This window comes from Danio rerio, chromosome 14 (genome assembly GCF_052040795.2).
Source record: "Danio rerio strain M-AB ecotype USA chromosome 14, GRCz13ab, whole genome shotgun sequence".
NCBI lineage: Eukaryota > Metazoa > Chordata > Actinopteri > Cypriniformes > Danionidae > Danio > Danio rerio.
Window position 1 is genome coordinate 8771635 of NC_141034.1, and position 20183 is coordinate 8791817.

General features: G+C 35.6%; 1 protein-coding gene across 8 annotated transcripts in view; it reads left to right on the top strand.

Annotated features, from left to right (window-relative positions):
• The window catches only part of psd2 (pleckstrin and Sec7 domain containing 2), a 197712-nt gene that overhangs the window by 93902 nt on the left and 83627 nt on the right, over positions 1–20183 (top strand). For all 8 annotated transcript variants that reach the window (XR_015507043.1, XR_015507044.1, XM_087281067.1 and 5 more), the window contains 2 exons: positions 7185–7589; positions 9678–10376. Coding sequence is in view for 6 of the 8 variants with exons in the window: in XM_087281067.1 (XP_087137193.1) it covers positions 7273–7589; positions 9678–10376 (1016 nt within the window). In the remaining 2 variants the exon portion in view is untranslated. The remainder of the gene's footprint in view (positions 1–7184; positions 7590–9677; positions 10377–20183) is intronic.

Sequence of the window (20183 nt, forward strand, 5' to 3'; positions counted from 1 at the left end):
TTGCTTCCTTAAAATTCTTGTTGAATCAAAATAACTTTTCAAGTAATCTCAATTTGCATGAATCAAACTGACTACAAATATTTTGACAAGTATTTATACAAAGTTTAACTTTAAAAATGCAGTTGAAACCTGATTCAAATAAGTTAAAGAAACATCAAATAATTAGCTGTCGACTTTTTGTCATTACATTTTTACAGTGTAACTTAACGCAACTTAAAGCAACTTTAGCCGAGTTCAGACTGCATTATTTTAGCTCCGATTTTGACGCTACGACTTTGTCAAATTCCCGACAAATATCTGAAATCACAGGCAAATCGTGCTTGTTCATGTGAGTAATAATCTCAGTGTGAACTATCAAAGACGTGATCTGAGAGAATTGCAGATGAGTCGCTGACATGCCAAACATCTTCAAAATCTTGCCGTGTGAAATGTGCTAGATTGAAAATAACTTTTTCGATCACCTACAGCCAGTGAGAGAGCCTCATCCACTAGTATGGGTATCTGCAGGCCAGTGGGAGATTGAGGTGAAGTTAAAAGCACCTATTTTTGGTCTATTTGGATCCAAGAAATGGAGAAAAAATTGTGTAAATTTGGCAGGAGCACCCGTGTCTGTTTGACATGTCATCTGAGCAATATCTCAACTAGCTCGAAAAATAAAAAAGTGTGTTTCTATTTTTCATTATTTATCCTTGGCTACATTTTACGTTTATAAAAGTGTTCAGGAACAACTGAATATCCTAAATATCAAAGATTTTGCTTTTTAATTTTTGCTTTTCAGATAGATCAAATCCAAAATTTGTTAAATCGTACTAAATTGTATGAATTAGATTGTACAAATTTATACGAATTAGCCACTAAATAAAAAAGTCCAAGTCCAAAACTTGTTTTCTGAGATATAGATAGGCCCACATGGAATCTGCGCGCGCAGAATTCGGCAGACTTTCAGCAGATTTCCGCAGATTTTTAGCCCATCATTAATTCTGTTTATTTACTTGAGTAAATCTAAGTTTATTCAGTTTTTTTTTATTTACTGTATTCTTATTGATTAATACGAAAATTTTAATCTGATTTATGTACAATGCAGTTTGTACAGTAATAGTTTCTGTCTTTTAGTAGATATATTATATGAGAGACTTGCTTTGTTTACCAAATAAAGTGGATGTTATTGAATTTGCATTTTAAACATTAAATAAAACTTTAAAAGATATTATTTTATATTTCACATATTAATGTTTTGATACTCCCAGAATAATTCAGCAGAAATCTGCAGATTTTTAGCAAAATTCTCTGCAGAAATATTAATAAATGTCTGCAGATTCCGTCTGGCCCTAGATATAACTCAGTAAAATGATCTAGTTTTCCATCACAATCAAAAGCTATTCTGTTTGTAATCAGAAATGCCTACATTTCACAATGCAGCTACACTGAAAAACATTTCTGCAAAATTGTTGTATGGTTTAAATGTAAACAAACAAACTAAATTTAGGAATGTTCAACATAATTTGCTTAAATCCTATCTAAATAAATTGTTTAAAACCACTTGACTTGTAAATTGAAAATCCAAGAAATCATTTTTGAACCATTTTTTCAGTATTATGCATAAAATAGAACCTTGTCTATTCAGATTTGTTCCAATATCCTGTTGCGCACTGAAATGTGAAACATTAAAGTAACCTTTTTTTAATTTTGACTGTAACCTTATTTAATTTTTAATAAAACTTTCTTCACTTGTTAAAATAATTTTGGACTGTTAATTAATTCCTTTTTTGGGCTGTGTGGCCTTTGGTGGTTATTTAGGGTAGTGATTTTTAGAGTATTGAGCATTCCAGGATGAAAGAGTAGAGACTCTCATCATTTGTGTTTTTATCATTTATTCTTGTCTGCATTTTAATGAGTTTCCAAAAGTGGTCGAGGAGCTTGACTAGTGAAAATCGAACTTTTTGATTTAACTCCCCTCAGATGAACAACATGACTTGAATTTAAAATGAGTTCACTTTGCTGGATAATATTCAAGGATGCAAGTCAATAAAATGATTCAGTGTTGTCCAAAATAGCAGTTTGCAATTTGTAATGTCTACTATTAACAATTTTTGAAATTATATCTCGTCTTTAAATATTTCCCAAATGATGTTTAACAGAGCAAGAAAATTATCACAGCATGTCTGGTAATATTTTTTCTTCTGGAGAAAGACTTATTTGTTTTATTTCAGCTTAAATAAAATAAGTTTTGAATTTTTTAAAACCCATTTTAAGTTCAATATTATTAGCCCCTTTAAACCTTTTTTCCTCCGATAGTCTACAGAACAAACCATCATTATACAATAACTTGCCTAATTACCCTTAACCTGCCTAGTTAACCTAATTTACCTAGTTAAGTCTTTAAATGTCACTTTAAGCTGTAAAGTGTCTTGAAAAAATTTCTAGTAAAATATGATGTACTGTCATCTTGACAAAGATAAAATAAATCAGTTATTAGAAAATAGTTATTAAAACTATTATGTTTAAAATCTGCTCTCCGTTAAACAGAAATTGGGGGGGAAAAAGTAAATAGGGGGGTCTAATAATTCAGAGGGGCTAATAATTCTGACTTTAACTGTACATTTGTAGGAGATTTACTAAATATCTTCATGGTTTGTAATAGTTACTTAATATTTTAATAATTTTTGGCATAAAGAAAAAAATCAATAATGTAACCGATTTAATTTAGCCTATTTTGGCTACAATTATTAAAGTATATAAGGTCTGTTGACTTTCAAAAATTAAAAGAGACAAATTATATTTACTGAGAAAAACAAGGCAAACTTTTTGCTTACATTTTGACTTTTGCTATATGTTACACTTGAGTACCTCCTTAAAGAGATAAAAACTCCCAAAAAACTTTTTTTTTTCTTCTGTCGAGCACAAAAGAAGATACTTTGAAGAAGATACTTTGCTGAGACCTATCAACTTTCATATTAGGAAAAAAATATATTCTATGTTAGTCAATAGGTCCCAGCAACCAGCAATTGTTGTGTGTTTAACAGAAGAAAGAACCTCAATTAGGTTTGAGAAAAGAATTTAAATTTTTGGGTGAACTATCCCTTTAATTTAAGTTGTCACAAGACCACACCAGACCCAGAACATATCAGATATATATGTTATGTATATATATATATATATTTTTTTTGTATATATATATATATATATATATATATATATATATATATATATATATATATATATATATATATATATATATATATATATATATATATATATATATATAGTTATAAAAGAAAATACATAAAAAATATTAAAATATATTGTAAAGATAACATCACCCTTTGGTTTGCTTTTGGGTATGTTAATTTTTTTAAAATCTATTTATTAATTTTTTGTTTGCTTGTTTATATATTTGCCTGCTTATCTATGTAATTTTCTTTGTATAATTATCTGCACTGATATTAGTATGGTATATGAGTGTATAACATATCTATTATAGCTGTACACAATATACACCATACAGTATATTTGATATATGAGTTATTAAAACTGTTATGTTTAAAAAAAGTGTTGAAAATAAATCTCTCCGTTTAACAGAAATTGGGGGAAAAATAAACAAACAGTGGGGCTAATGTATATAAATAACTGATAATATAACTGTATATAAAATAAAATATATATGCAGCAAATAAGGAAAAAGTAAATAAGAAAACTGAAATTAAATGATATGAAAAGATCAAAATGAGGTAAAATGGGTTGGTGAATGATTGTAATTCAGCACTGAACATCTGTCCTGTCCAGCAGGTTTTGGAGAGGTTTCCCGATAGCAGATGTTATACATCAGAGCAGATTTTTTCAAATTAGACTCAGTCTGACCCTTCAGTTCCCCCTCCGCAGTGAGGGTTTGATTTCTCAGCTTCCAGCATGTAAAACATCGTCGGCACTTGAGGTTTGCTGAGTCAAAGCTAATGCATTCTCACCAGGCTGCGCTTCTGCGGACTTGATAAAACACTAAAATGACAGCAGTTAATGGAGTCTGAATGGCTGTTTAAACTTTTAAGATCCTGCCACCTGACTGCATCCGTCTGCAGAATGCTTGATGCAGCCAGCTGGTCAGACTCAGACGTGTCCACTCCTCTCTTTTTTATTTGATAGGATTAAAACAAAATCACTAATTACATTATTTGTTGATTTCCATAGAGGACATTTGTGCTTCTGAGCAACCAATCAGAATCAAGCATTCAAGGTCAAAAGGGTTTATTCACTTTTTAATTTGATTGATGACACCCAAAATTTAATCATTAATTTTCCTTCAGCTTAGTTCTTTTATTTATCAGGGGTCACAACAACGGAATAAACCAGCAACTATTTTAGTATGTTTTACGCAGTAGATACCCTTCCAGCTGCAACCCAGTACTGGGAAACATCCATACACATTTATTCATACACACACACACACACACACACACATATAGACTACAGCTAATTTAGTTCATTCAATTCAACAATAGTGCATGTCTTTAGACTGTGGGGGAAACTGGAGCGCCCGGAGGAAACTCACACTGGGAGATCATGTAAACTCCACACAGAAATGCCAACTGGCCCAGCCGAACTCGAACCAGCAACCCTCTTGCTTTGAGGCTACCTTGCTAACCACTGAGCCATCATGCCACAAAATTTGTCCCACTTTTTTTATGTAACTCAAATGCATTTTCTGTTACATTATGTATGTCTTTATTGTTACTTTTGGTCTGTTTAATACATCCTTGCTTTAAAATAAAAACTAATATTAATATTGCTTTAAAACAACAACAACACGAAAAGCAGCACAACTCTTTTTAACACTGATAATATGATATGTTAGTTCAGCACTAACATCTATATATATATATATATATATATATATATATATATATATATATATATATATATATATATATATATATATATATATATATATATTTATATATATATAGTTCAGCTCAATACTCACATATTTCCCAGCATTTTTAATTAAATAAATGAGATATTATGAGATTATAGGTGGGCACAGATAAAAAAAAATGTATCTAGATTAATCTCACTGTAATCTGGGAATTAATCTATTAATCTAGATTAAGATGGCTCATTTGAATTCTGCCGAAGGCATTCAGAATATGTGCGCTAAGTTACCCAAATAATGACTAAAAGTAAGTCTTTGAGACCGAGTTTCTCATGCTAGGTGGCGCATTAGACCAGGGGCTCATCTCCTGTTCCCAAAATGCATCACAAACTGGTTGAGAAACTGTTCTACATGATCATTGGTGATGAAAAATGATGTTCAATAAGATGTACTTGTGTTTATGAACTGTTTATGCAGTTAAACATGAATTTTGAACAGTAGGCCTACACTGCAATCAAACTATTAGCGTCATGCAGGACTTTCCGCTATACTTTCCGACAAGATCCAAACACGCGGCTGTCAGTAAAGGACCGCACAAACACACACACACACATCGCAAAATGCAGAATTTTTTTTTCTTTCCATTCAGTGTGTTTTATTAAATTCCATAACACTCGCACCAGTCCTTACTCCTTATTTGTCTCTAATAGCCCAGTTTGTCACGGGGGCATGAATGAAATGTTCATAAGTGAATGTAAAACTGCCGAATTGCAGTTAAAGTCAAAATTACAGACAACTTATAAAAGCACTTCATGTAAACAATTATATTATTGTCTATTAAGACAAATAACTAGACTAGAGATGTCCATGTAAGCGTAGTCAGTAGTTTCTTTGAAGTAAGTAAAATATCCAGAAGGGCATCATGCTGATGTGATTTAGAAGGGCACTTTTTTGTCAGGGCACTGGTCAGGTATACATCCGCGATAAAATATCAAAGTGAAAGTCACCATAGCTTGCGTAGAATAGACCCAGCTCCCACCCCTACTTTGAAAATAAATTAACGCCAATATTTTTTTATGGACCGATAAGAGTCTGTCGTTAACGCAGCATGTTAACACGATAACAGCCTACCACTAATACACACACACACATATCTATATATATTCCAAACTTTTGACAGATAGGACCTACATCTTTCATTCATTTAAAATGTTTATATTGCTTTGGCCTATATATTCTATATTTTTCATATTCTTATAGTTATGATCCACAAAATCCTTGATTAAATTATTTTTAGTAATCGTTATATAGTGTATTTAGTTGGAAATTGTGTTTTTCATGCAGTGTAATTTCGTATTGCAATTGCATCTGTTTATGCCCTGCTGAAAAATCCAGCTTAAACCAGCCTAGGCTGGTTGGCTGGTTTTAGCTGGTCAACCAGGCTGGTTTTAGAGGGGTTTTGGCCACTTCCAGGCTGGTTTCCAGCCATTTCCATGGTGTTCTAACAGTAAGAATCTTGAATCCTAAAATCCTTGCAAACCTTTCTAAGGTATTATCTTTTAAAGCAATATTTCCTCTGGTAACAAATGAGTCCTTATACATTTGCTGACAGTGTGGGTATTAATCTACACAGGTATTTCCATACTAATGAGGGTGATTATAAAACGCCTGCATTTTCTCAGCAGATCTTTCGTTATTCATTATTACTACACGTCAACTGTCTGGAGTACTTGATTCTATTTGGTCAATAATGACATTGCAAACTACCTAAAGTACATCCAGGGGGATGTGGTCACATTCGATTTGAAGCACTCTTATAAAAGACTGAAGGGCTTTTTTTCTGCAAAAACAGCCGTCTAGGTTGACTTAATTTCGCTTATTACATGGCTACTTACCACAAAACGTAAATTTTAGACACTAAGAATTGTTCTGAGTCGTAATACTTTATCAATTTTAATTAAATGCAGCTGACAGAAACGAAAATGGTTAAAAATGAACCTGTCACAAGATGGCGCCAAACCGTCAAAAACAACAGCGTGAGAGACAAGCGTGAAAATATCTGTGAATAACTTATACCTTGGAATGTCGCAACTGACCAATCAGAATCAATTATTTAAGAGAGCCATGTAATAATCTGAGATAACAACCGCTGAAGCTAATAACAAAGACTCATTTGGGTACTTTTCGGACAAAAAGACATGCAAAAAGTGGCATAAAGTACATCCAAGCGGTTGTTTTTCTCCCCCTTCAGTCCTCATACATCACCCCTCCACTTTGTGTCTCTTATCTTATTACTCTGTTTTGTCTTCTATATCAATAGGTCTGAAGTTTACCCCCCTCTACCGTGTTCTTGACCCTGACCCCGTGACACCATAGGCTGACAGGACGTCGTGGTCGAGGAGGTCAACATGAGTCAGGAGGGGCAGGATGACCCCCTCCACACACCTGCAGAAACACCTGAGGGACAAGAAGAACATTTGGAGAACTGTAATGGGACAGAGACTGAGACAGAGGAGCCTGATGATGGAGACACTGAGAATAACAGAAACACAGAAGAGGAGGAGGAGGAGGAGGAGGAGAAGGTGACGTTAGATCAGGATGATGGGAGAAATGGTGAGATTGAGAGCAGCTGTTTAGATCCTGGAACAGAAAACGGCGACATCTGTGAAGGTGGAGACACACAGCGCGCAGAAAAGGACTCAAGTGTGACTATATGTTCTCTTAGGTAAGAAAATGAAGAAATAGTATTATTAATGTGCATTTTAGAAATGGGATTTCTGTGAGATTGATTTGAATTAATTTTCCAGTTAAAAATGTCTGGTGGTAGCCATTTTTGAGGGGTTGCAAACATTTGGTCAAGTTTAATTAGTTTAATTTGAAACAACCTAATATATTGTAGCCTTTAACTCATTATTTGCTTGGCACCATATTCTACTTTACATGGAATCAAAGAAGCCTCCGACTACATCTCAATGGCTTGTGGGTACCATCTAATAGCTGGAAAAGGTTAGATGCTCTAGATGTTTTACAACTTACTCTTAACATCTTGTCTTCCATTTAATAGATACACTCTCCTTCCTTTAGATTTATTTGTAAAGCATAAATTCACAGAGAAAGTATAGTTTATGTTGACATAATATTGTAACATCTGTTTATATTTTCCAAAACAAACAACCACAGAGTTCCGGTAGCAAAAAAAATATCAGTCTGTAAACACTTTGTATATTTTAAATAATGGAAATAAACATGAGTTATGGATGTGACGAAAAAAAAGTTTACAGTAAATAACAAACTTTGTTGAAATTCTGTGAATTAAACTTTACAACCCAAAAGAAATGATGCTCATCAAAAGCACAAGAGTTGCTTGTTATAGAACAAAAACGATTGTTTTGCATTCATTGCATTCATTGCATTCACTTTTTTTTTGCATTCATGAGGAAAAAGCTTCGTTATGGATGTGAGGTTTCTTCAATATGGATGTGACACATATGAAATTTGCACTTGTGTGATTTTGGTAAATCCAATATAATAGTTTGAAAACATTGACAGAGACATTTTTTATAATTTTTTTAATTTTTTATATATATATATATATATATATATATATATATATATATATATATATATATATATATATATATATATATATATCAGGGTTCAACGCTAGGGATTTTTCCTACAGGCCCAATGGAACCAGTGGTTCAGATTTTTACTTGCTCTGCCAAAAATTTCACTGCTGCCTTTAAAAAATAAAAAAATAAAAAGTAAAAATAAAAAAAAGTTAATTGCTATTTCTTATCCACATATATTAAATAATGTGTCACAAAATAATGTATGTGAATCAAGAATTTTAATATTTGAAAAATGTTAAAATATTTAGCAATAAAATATAGAGTGCGGAATATGTGCAGGTATTTTATTGCAAAACAAAAGGTGGCTGAATTAAAAGTGACTGCAAACTAAGCAAAACATCACTTCATTTTTTTCATTGTGTTTCCAAAACGTTAGAAGCAGACGTTTTCTTTTAACCTCATAATTTGATGTTTCGGTTATGTTAAATCTATTACAATTTAGTGACAAGGCAGCACTGCCCTGATCAGGCCAGTAACGATTCTGTCTACTGTCCCGAGCATCTCTCATGCTGGCCCTGGGCCATCCTTATTGTTGAGCCCTGAATATATATATATATATATATATATATATATATATATATATATATATATATATATATATATATATATATATATATATATATATATATATATATATTTAACTTAATTGTTTTATTCAATCCAATTACATTTGTAAAATGATGAAGTAAATTGAATCAATTTGTTTAAGGAGAATGTAAAGGAATTGTGGGGAGCCCAGCATTACTTACATTGTGTACCTTCTCAAGTATAATTTTAGTTCACTTTTTACAACCTCACTAAACAGACCCGAATGATCAGCAAAACCTTCCTTCATTTTCCAAAATATTTCCCAATAAGCTCGTCATGTCATCACAAATGATTTTGAATATGAAACACGTGTATTCCAGAGTTTAGCTGTGTGAATTTTTAGTGTTGGGCTTCCCGAATGATGTGACATGCATGTTACAATGAGGGTGGGGAGATATTTTGGGCAGTGCAAGTGGCAGGGGAGCTGTCCTGAATGATGCTCTCCTCTGCTGGGACGCAGTCGTGATGAAGAACTGTGACAGACTAAAGATAGGAACATGCACTGTGCATGCCAGCCTTTATGCACTCTAAAGCCAGACCGCCGTATGTATCCAGGTGTGTGTTTAACCCCAGAATCAAATCTGTTACTGCAGGTTTGAGAACGGGACCGAAGATGACAGTGAGGAACAGGATGATGAGGAGGTGATACCTCATGAGGGAAACCTAGACGCCTTCAGCTCTACCTTTGAGCTGTCCGTCGAAGAAGCGGATGCTGAGGTAGAGGACGAAGAAAGGGAGGAGACAGAGACTCGAAATCAGGACAGTTTCAGCTCTACTTTTGAGAGCATTGTCGAGCGGGTTGCCAAGGCCACGGTTGTGGAGGAGGAGGAAGAGGAGGAGGAGGGAGAGGAAGAGTTCGACAGGACGAAAGAGAGCCAGGATGGATTCAGCTCCACGTTCGAGCGTATAGTTGAGTCCGAGCTTTTACGAGGCGGGACTTGCTACAGCAGTCTGGATTCCCTGGACGTCCTGTCGCTTACAGACGAGACGGACAGCTGTGTCAGCTTCGAGGCGCCGCTCACCCCGCTCATCCAGCAGAGGGCTCTGATGGGCCCCGAACCTCCAGAACTGGAGCTGGAGACCGTGCAGGAGGGGGCCGAGGGTGAGGGCGAGTTTGGGACTGAGACGGCTAGGGATGAAGCCAGCTCTGCAAGTCCACTGCGGACAACTATACCAGGAAGCAGATCGGAAAATGTGTTGAGCCAGCCGGCACAATGGAGCATCCCTAATGGATTCCACATAGAGCTGCCTGGGAATGGACAGAGTGCAGGAATGATGCCAAACTCCATCAGGTAGGGATGAAACTAAATATCCTGGTTGGTCTGCTAAGTAAATGGCATGCAGTGCTAGTTAATAGCCTGGTTTGGGCAACAAGTGTAATGCTGTTTTCCCCAACACAGAACATAACATTTTGAATGGAGTCAAAATCCTTGTCCAGTCAATGACCATAAAATAATAGTCCATTTAGTTTATTTATGTCATTTTCTTTTTGGCTTAGTCCCTTGTTTAATCTGGGATTGCCACAGCTGAATGAACCGTTAACTTAAAAAGCCCTTCGAGCCGCAACTCATCACTGGGAAACATTCATACACACTCATTCACACACATACCCTACACACTCATTCACACACATACCTTAGGGCCAATTAAGCTTACCTAATTCACCTGTATCGTATATCTTTCGACTTGTGGGGGAACCCGGAGCACCCGGAGGAAAGCCATGCAAACACAGGGAGAACACGCAAACTCCTCACAGAAATGCCAAATAACCCAGCCGGTCCATTGAGTTAATGTTAGTTAATCTAATACTTACGTTAACAAACAAAGATCAAATATTCATTACAGTAAAGTTGTTCATTGTTAGCTTGTTATCTCACAGTGCATTAAGTTAGAGATAATACACATCCAGAAGGTTATCGCAGAGTTTAGCCCTATGTGAAGCAGAGGGATATTGTATAACACAGATCCTTTTTAGACCAGCACACCCATAAGTCCACAAAGTGGTGCAAATTGATTTGCTATTTAAACAAAGTGGCACAAAACATGAAAAAAAGAGAAAAAGTTATAAAGCAGATCTCTATTTCAATCGTACAAAGTCACGTCAAGCAATGTGGGATTCTAGAAACAAAAAGCACAGAGAACCAAAAAGAGTTCACCCAAAAAGAAAAGTATTGTCATCATACATTCACTATTTACTTGTTTCAAGCCTTTATGAGTTTCTTCCTTCTGTTGAACACAAAAGAAAATATTTTGAAAATGGCTGAAAACCTGTAGCCATAGGTGAAGCTTTTCTACTACACTAAGAAATAAAGATACAGAACCTGTCACTGGGGCAATAACTTTTCAAAGGATTTATATTTGTACCCAAAGAGTCCACAGTGGTACCTCAAAAGAGCATATAAGTACCCAAATGTTTTTAAAAGATTTTATTTTAGCTTTTAGATATATATATGAACACTTTCAAAAATTAAGGTACAAAACCTGTCACTGGGGTGGTACCTTTTTAAAGATGCAATTTTGTGTGTTAAATATGCATATTGGTACCTTAAAAGTAAAATTTTGTACCTTTAGGGCACACTTTTGTTTCTTTATAGTACTATAAGGTACACATTTGTACTTTTTAGGTTTTAAGTTGTACCTGTAAAGCAGGGATTCACAACCACCGCATCCCACTTGTTGGCCTCAGTGATCCTGCAGGTGGGCCTCGAGATTAACTCTCAATATTATACTATAATTTTTAGATTTTATCATTAATATTAAAATGGGCAAAGTAGTGTCTCATGTTCTCTGATTGATTACTTCAAACTCAGCGCATAAGAAAATAACACAAAAGAAAATATTTTGAAAAATGCTGAAAACCTGTAACCATAGGTCAAGTTTTCCTACTCTCAGAAATAAAGGTACAGGACCTGTCACTATAGGGCAATACCTTTTTTGAGGATCCATATTTGTTCCCAAAGAGTCAACAGTGGTTCCTCAAAGGAGCATATTAGTACACAAATGTACATAAAAGTACCTTTGAGGTAATATTATTGACCCTTCAGGTACAAATATATACATTTTGAAAAGATACTGCCCCAGTGACAGCTCCTGTACCTTTATTCCTGAGATTGTATGGAAGTCAGTGGTTAAAATGTATAGCTTTCTTCAAAATATCTTCTTTAGTGTTCAAATAAAAGGTGAATAAATAGTGATTTTCATTTCCATTTTTAAAAATGATGTCAGTAGACAGAAAAGAGGCTGTCTTTAATAGCTATTCAACACATTTGACCAAGTGTCTACACTATGGAAGGAGTCTGGTCAAGTACATTTTGACAACTTCTGGAAGTACGGTATGTGTAAATAAATACAATTCATTCATTCATTTCCTTTTCGGCTTAGTCACTTTATTAATTCGATGATGCCACAGCGGAATGAACCGCCAACTTATCCAGCACATTTTTATGCAGCGGATGCCCTTCCAGCCGCAACCCATCACTGGGAAACATCCACACACACTCATTCACACTCATACACTACGGACAATTTAGCCTACCCAATTCACCTGTATCGCATGTCTTTGGACTGTAGGGGAAACCGGAGCACCCTGAGGAAACCCACACAAACCCAGGAGAACATGCAAACTCCACACAGAAATGCCAACTGACCCAGCCAAGGCTCGAACAAGCGCCCTTCTTGCTGTCAGGCGACAGCACTACTGCATCGCCATAAATGCAATTCAATTTGATTAATTTAGCTCTTCACAATAATCATCATACACAAGCAGTTCCTTGCACAACATCTTACAGCAACATCGAAACACTTTTAGCACAATGCATGATTTGCAAACTAATATGTTGTAGCATTTGCATCACATAATCAACTCCATATGTTAGCTTTTTTTTTTTTTTGTGCTACTTCCTCAGTAGCTCACCTGGCACCCTGAAATGAGTTTGCAAGATGAATGGTCCGAAATAAAATGAGTTTAATGATTTGATGCAAACTAAAAAGACATGGCTGCTTCAAAAATAGCTTTTTTTGTTGTTGTTTTATGGTATTATTTAGTGCAGTGGTTCTCAAATTGTGGTACAGGTACCACAAGTGGTACGCAGGCTTCCTTCTAGTGTTACGCAGAATCGCTAAATAATTCAAGTAAAAAATGAACACACTTTTAACCCTTTGACGCTTACGATAACAACGATGTGATCAGGAAATTGATTTCAATAGGCTAAACTTTTTATTTTATTTTCATTTTTCTAATGTTTGTTATGTATTCTGTTATTATTCTATTATTCTATTATTTTCCTCCCCATACTTGTAACAGCTTTTGGGGGCGTATCTTGTATTTTGATATCCCAATGTTGACAGGTATAGTTTAATCACTTGCTTCTCTGACACACATAGCCTACTCTAACGAGCAGTAAGCAGATCTAATTTCTAATTTAATCTAATTTTATCTAATGAATATATTTAAAATACAAGTTAACGTTTAGATTTCAAAGATATACAAATAAGACACATGCAACATATTTCAAAATTTATCAAATAGAGTTATATATTAATATTATGACATACAGTATAACCTATATTTATAAGGTCCAAGAAACAGTTGCAGGTTTTGATAAATAGGCTACTTTATAATACTTTACATTTAAGTACAGCAGTTTTCTTTTAACCTTTTAAGAACAGTGCCATTTTTAATGAACTTAAAAAATCATATTTTAATTTAAACATTGACGTTTTATATATCTTTTCTTTTTACCTGTAAGTATGTCATTGTTTAAACTATTTATGTTTAAAGTGGCTGACGATAATAAATATTCATAATAGTAAGTATTAATCTGTAGTTTTGTTGTAAGCTGTAGCCGCATAATTGGGCCTACTATGTATTTCAATATCAGTCATTACACTTTCAGAAGAAAAGGTAGAAAATTGTACATTTTAGGGTACAAGTGGCTCGTCACTGGAGTGGTACCCTAAAGGGTACAATTTTGTACCTCTAAATAGAGAACTAAATAGAGGTACAAAATTGTACCTTCTACATTTGCAATATTTAAGGGACAATTTTGTACCCCCAAGGAATAAAATTGTGGACACTGAAGGTTCAAAAATGTACCTTATTGTATTATATAGCATTTTCAGGGTCCTGACCCAGGCATTTTGATCCTCTGGTGACTGCATGTGGAGTTCTGTGTAAAAAGCCAGCATACTCGACCGCCTCAGTACGAACTAACGTGTCAGCAAGCAAATTTTCTTAAAGAGACAGCAGCAAGACCTAAATGATGATATTGCCACTCTGCATGGTCCTTATTCTAAATCTCATTTAGGGTCTTAAACAATTAGTTAAGCAAAGATCAATATTTACATTTTTAATGATTCAAATTACATTCAATTATGCATATACGTAATTTTTGAGGAAAAAAAAGAATTTGAAAACATGAAAAAAAATGAAATTATTAAAATATTTAATTCAATCAATTCATTAACTTTATATTTTTAAAATGTGTATTTTAGTATTAATGTTTAGTATTGATACATTTAAATTAGTGTTACATGTATATAGTGTTTTGATCTCATGAGCTGAGGGTACAATTTTGTTCCGATAGGAAACAAAATATATAATTGTACCTTTAAAGGTGCCAAATTGGTCCTTTAGGATACAATTTTGCACCCAAATGTGCTATAAAAGGTACAAAAATGTACCTTTCAAACCTAAATCTGAATGTTTGTTCCTTTATAGCCCATTTAGGTACAAAATTGTACCCCAAGGACTAATTTGAGACCTTGAAAGGTACAATTATATATTTTGTTCCCTCTAGGAACAAATATGTACCCTCACTGTACCCTGTACAGTGTATGGTGGTACTTAGGGAGACATTTTTTTCTGAGGTGGTACTTATAGTGAAAAATGTTTGAGAACCACTGATTTAGTGTATACATTTGAAAATATAGTATATATTGTTTTTTAACGTCACTCACTAAACATTTCATTTCAATCTGCTGTAATGCATTCAACAAGCAGTGCAATAAAGCAGATTCATCAGTTTCAGACAGACGCATTTGCTTTTAGCACCACTCACTGTTGCACTTCAAAAGTGAAATAAAATAAAAAAAATCTCCAGTCAGATTTTTTTCAATAAGTGCATTAGAAATGAGATCAGGAGCCCATTGTGTCCATTCTGAAGTGAGAATCATACTGCAGCCTAGCAGACTGGAAACTTCTTTATATTGCAGAGATCTGAGCCAATGTTCAAGAGGAAAGATTTCCACCTCTGGGAGCCAGTGAAGGATAGATCCAATATAGCTGCTCTCTTTCTCTCTCTTTCTTCCTCTCGCTCTCTGCATCCATCTGGACTGGACGCAGCAGCAGATGTTGTCGTTTTTTCCTCCCCAGTTTTAAATGACTAGCAGCTTCCTGCCCCCTAGGCTGCCTGAATGAGGCATTGTTTTTGGGAGTGACATCATCGCCTTTGGCTTTCCTCTTTCACGGCGGGAGCTTTGCTCTAGTTTTTAGTCACACTGTGCTTTATCCAAGTATCGCTTCTCTTTGCCACCATTAGCATGCTTTAGCATCAATGCAGCTTGCATTCACTGACAGGGTCAAAGAAACATCCCATCAGTTATAGTTGAATTTCATATTAAATGCTATTTATTAAAAGTCCCCTCTCTTAGCACTATCTGCTAACTTCGCTAGCCTGTGGTACCAGAGACTGGTAACGCTACACTAGCCACATGTGTTCTTCATTAGCAGTTGCGTGGTGGTTAAATGTGCCTGATAAACTCATCACAGAGAGCAGAATGAGTGTCTGCAACCCCTAACAGAAGGAAAAGAGCATATGCTGCTAATTAGGAAATCCACAGAGCCCAAAAGCATCATGCTAGCTAGGGAGTTTCGTCTGTTATGAGGAGTTATGTGCTATTAGGACAACTCAGAGGACAACAGTGAGGATGCAGAAATGCTGTTCACATTTAAATTGAAATTAAAAAAACAGTTTAAAAATGTGTACATGGATGACAGAAGAGAGCCACTGCATTGTCATTTTGTGCAACTGCTTTAATAATAGTCCCAAAATATTAATTAAATGATATTTGATTTATTTGATTTATTTATACTATCCTTCAAACCAATTTTTTTAGATGTTTGATAGCAAGCTAAATGATTAGCTCTCTATTCATTTATTCATTTTCTTTTCAGCTTAATCCCTTTATTAATCAGGGGTCGCCACAGCGGAATGAACCACCAACTTATCCAGCATATGTTTTACGCAGCGGATGCTCTTCCAGCTGCAACCCATCACTTTGAAACATCCATACACACTCATTCACACACATACTCTACACTACAGTAAAACATTTGCTGGAAAAGTTAGCGGTTCTTTCTGCTGTGGTGACTCCTGATGAATAAAGGGACTAAGCCGAAAATGAAAATTAATAAATGAATGAATGAATGAATGAATGAAAATTGTTCGTAGTGTATGTGTGTATGTCCTGGTCCTCTAGGTTGGGGGTTAAGCATTGAGCTGATGGCCCATCTCATCAAAAAAAAAAAAAAAAAAAATGATGTTACGAAGCACCAACATGGTACGGCTAACCATCAACTTTGATATAAACATCCCTGGGACTAAGTAAGGAAGGCTAGTTACGTTAATTAGGCAAGTCATTAGACAACAGTAATATTTATTTATTCATTTTTTTCCGGCTTACTCCCTTTACTAATATGGGGTTGCCACAGCGGAATGAACCGCCAACTTATAGGGTCAATTTAGTTTACCCAATTCACCTATACGGCATATCCGCATTATTACAGCATTATTTTACAGGAATTTTTTTTAAGAGCATAATAATATTTGAATAATGCTTTTATTCAAGCGAAATGTAAATAATACCTTCTCCAAAAAAAAAAAAACATATTAGGAAATATTGTTGACAATAATACAAATTTAGGCTAATAATTGTGCCGTTATTTATTCATTGCCTTTCCTTCGGCTTAGTCTCTATTTTAGACGTCACAACAACGGAATGAATCCCTAACTATTCCAGCATGTGTTTTACACAGCGGATGTCCTTCCAGCCGCAACCCAGTACTGGGAAACACCCATACACTCTCATTCACATACACTATGGCCAATTAAGCTTATTGAATACATCTATAGTGCTTGTCTTTGAATTGTGGGGGAAACCATAGCACCCAGAAGAAATATACATGAACACACTATAAGAAAATGCACATAGAAACGCCAACTAGTCTTAAACCAGTGACCTTCTTGCTGTGAGGCAACAGTGCAAACCACTGAGCCACCGTGCCGCCCCAAATGTATCTTTAACTTCTATGAATAAATCTTATCCTTGGCTATATAGCATAATACTTTGATTTTGATTTGAATCTTTAAACTATATGCATATCAGATTAGCTGTTTATTAAAAACCTGTTTACCCCCAAAAACTAGGATGCATTTTTGAGTGCACTGGAGAGAAAAACACAAGCAAATGCAAGTCTCAAAACCGTTCATCAACAAATCCCTCAGTTGTTCAAAGTGTTCTTTGCAGCGCATGAGTTCGCCTGTGGACGCCTGCTTTTTATGTAGGATTGCAACGATTTCCTATTAAGGATTCACATTACTAAAACATATCACTCTCTCATTCTCTCCTGCAATCTGAAGAGCAGTCTGTTCATTTGGAGACGGTCTGCGCTCCATTACCTCTCTGACCTGAGTTATTAAGTGATCGGCCTGTCAGCTCTGAATGGCATACAAAAGATCAATACCAAATGGGATCCGTTTGTTTAAATATCACTCTGCTGACAATTGCTAATTCGAGGGTTTTCACACACACAGCGACAGGCACAGAAACCCGACTCGAATCCCACCACCCCAGGCCTTTCTGAGCCTCCACCTTTCCACACAATAGAGCACTCTCATTTATTTCTTCTTTATCAGACACTTATAATCTCTTTCTTTATCTCTCTCTGTCACACACACACGCAGGCATGCCTAAACACACACTCACATGCACCCCCAGCCACACATGCTCACAAACCCACACTCATATACACCCCCATCACACACGCGCGCACACACACTTCCTGTCTGCTTCCGCTTCATCCTGGTTGTGTGTGTAGGAGCAGCGGGTGAGGGCTGTCTAGCTGATGATTATCCCCACAGGATGCTGGAGAGTTGCATACACACACACATAGGCATACACACAGTCATTCTGACATCTACACATTGCGCACAAACACACACTTGTATACTTCCACCCAACAAAGAGAAAGGATTAATGGTGTAATCCTTTGTTTTCCTTCAAAAACATACAGCTCGTTTCTATTTCAAAGGCATTGCGCTTGTGTGAAATCAATATGATTTAGGCAATTACTCTTGCAGGTATTGACCCGCTTCTGCTCTGTTACTGCTATACATTTTCTAATATATGTCTTCAGCCTATGCAGCATAACATATATAGATCTGCTGGTTGGGAAAAATCAAGCCAGGTTTTAATCTGTATTCTGTAAAAAAAAAAAAAAAAAATATATATATATATATATATATATATATATATATATATATATATATATATATATATATATATATATATATATACATATATAAATGTGCTCCTCTCGTTTTCTAAAAATAATCATCTAGGCAAGTAGCAGTGCATCACTTATGGCTATTTGTTTGTCTTTATACTGTAAATAGTATAGTATAATATTATAATATTATACTATAGTTTCAGTGTAGAGTTTGCATGTTCTCCCCATGTTCGAGTGGGTTTCCTCCGGGTGCTCCGATTTCCCCCACAAGTCCAAAAACGTGGTATAGGTGAATTGGGAAGGCTTAATTGTCTGTAGTGTATGTGTGTGAATGAGTGTGTATGGATGATTGCCAGTGATGGGTTGCAGCTGGAAGGGCATCCGTTGGGTAAAACATATGCTGGATAAGATGGCGGTTCATTCCACTGTGGTGACCCCAGATTAATAAAGGGACTAAGCCAAAAAGAAAACGAATGAATGAATGTATATATAGTATTAGAGATGGACTACAATAATAAGCCTTTTGATTCTGCTGATGAAGGTTTGGTCACTGCAGGGCAATGTGCTATTAATTAAATATAAACGCTCTGAATATTGAAACACTACATTTTGTGTATTTTGTGACACAACAACAGCGACTATTTGTCAAAGTGAAGTTTATTCATAAACTAATTTCGAGAGGATCACGTGCTTATGATTTATCAAGGCCGGTCTCGCATTTGCTAATCACTATCTTCCAATCATATGAGCCCTAAGCTACTATAAATAACCACAGTTTTCAGTTCACTTTATCTTCGTTTGAAAGAAACCCTCCTCCTCCCCTATTCTCCTCCTTTACCTCTGATTGGGCGGCACGGTGGCCCAGTGGTTAGCACTGTAAGCCCCACAGCAAGAACACTGCCGGCCCTGGTTCCACAGGACCGGTGGGTGTTTCTGTGGGGAGTTTGTATGTTCTCCCCGTGTCCGCGTGGGTTTTCCCCGGGTCCTCGGGTTTTCTCCCACCATCCAAACACATTCAACATACTTAACACTCAAGCATTTGTCTAACCCCTTGTGTTCTCTTAGCTACCGCAGCAAGGGAGTTCTGAGATCCACTAAGCTCAGGCTCCCCTCTCGCTCTGCCAACGGGAGGAGGCCCCGGGCTCGAGGAGCCCTTGAGCTCGGGGCTCTCTCCGTGGACAGCATGCCAAACAAGCTTTTATAAATCATCAACTAAATGTGAACTCTTGAAATATAGTGATTTTAGTCCTCCACCATGACACTGTGGTTGCAGGAGTGTTTTTAAAACCAGAATATTGCAGAGCTGGATATACTGCAGCTTACTTAGTAAACTAAATTTATTACTAATAAAATAAAGTATAATAATAAAAAATAGTAAAATAATGCAAAATGCTTAAATTTCACTCTCAGAAAAAAGGTACAAAAGCTGTCACTGGGTCGGTATCTTTTAAAAAAGTACACTTATGCACTTTACAGCTGCACATTAGCATCTTTAAAGTACCATTTGTATCTTTAAGTTTAACTTGTGTACTTACTATAAGGTACAGATTGGTACTTTTTAGGTATTAACATGTACCTTTAACCTTTTACC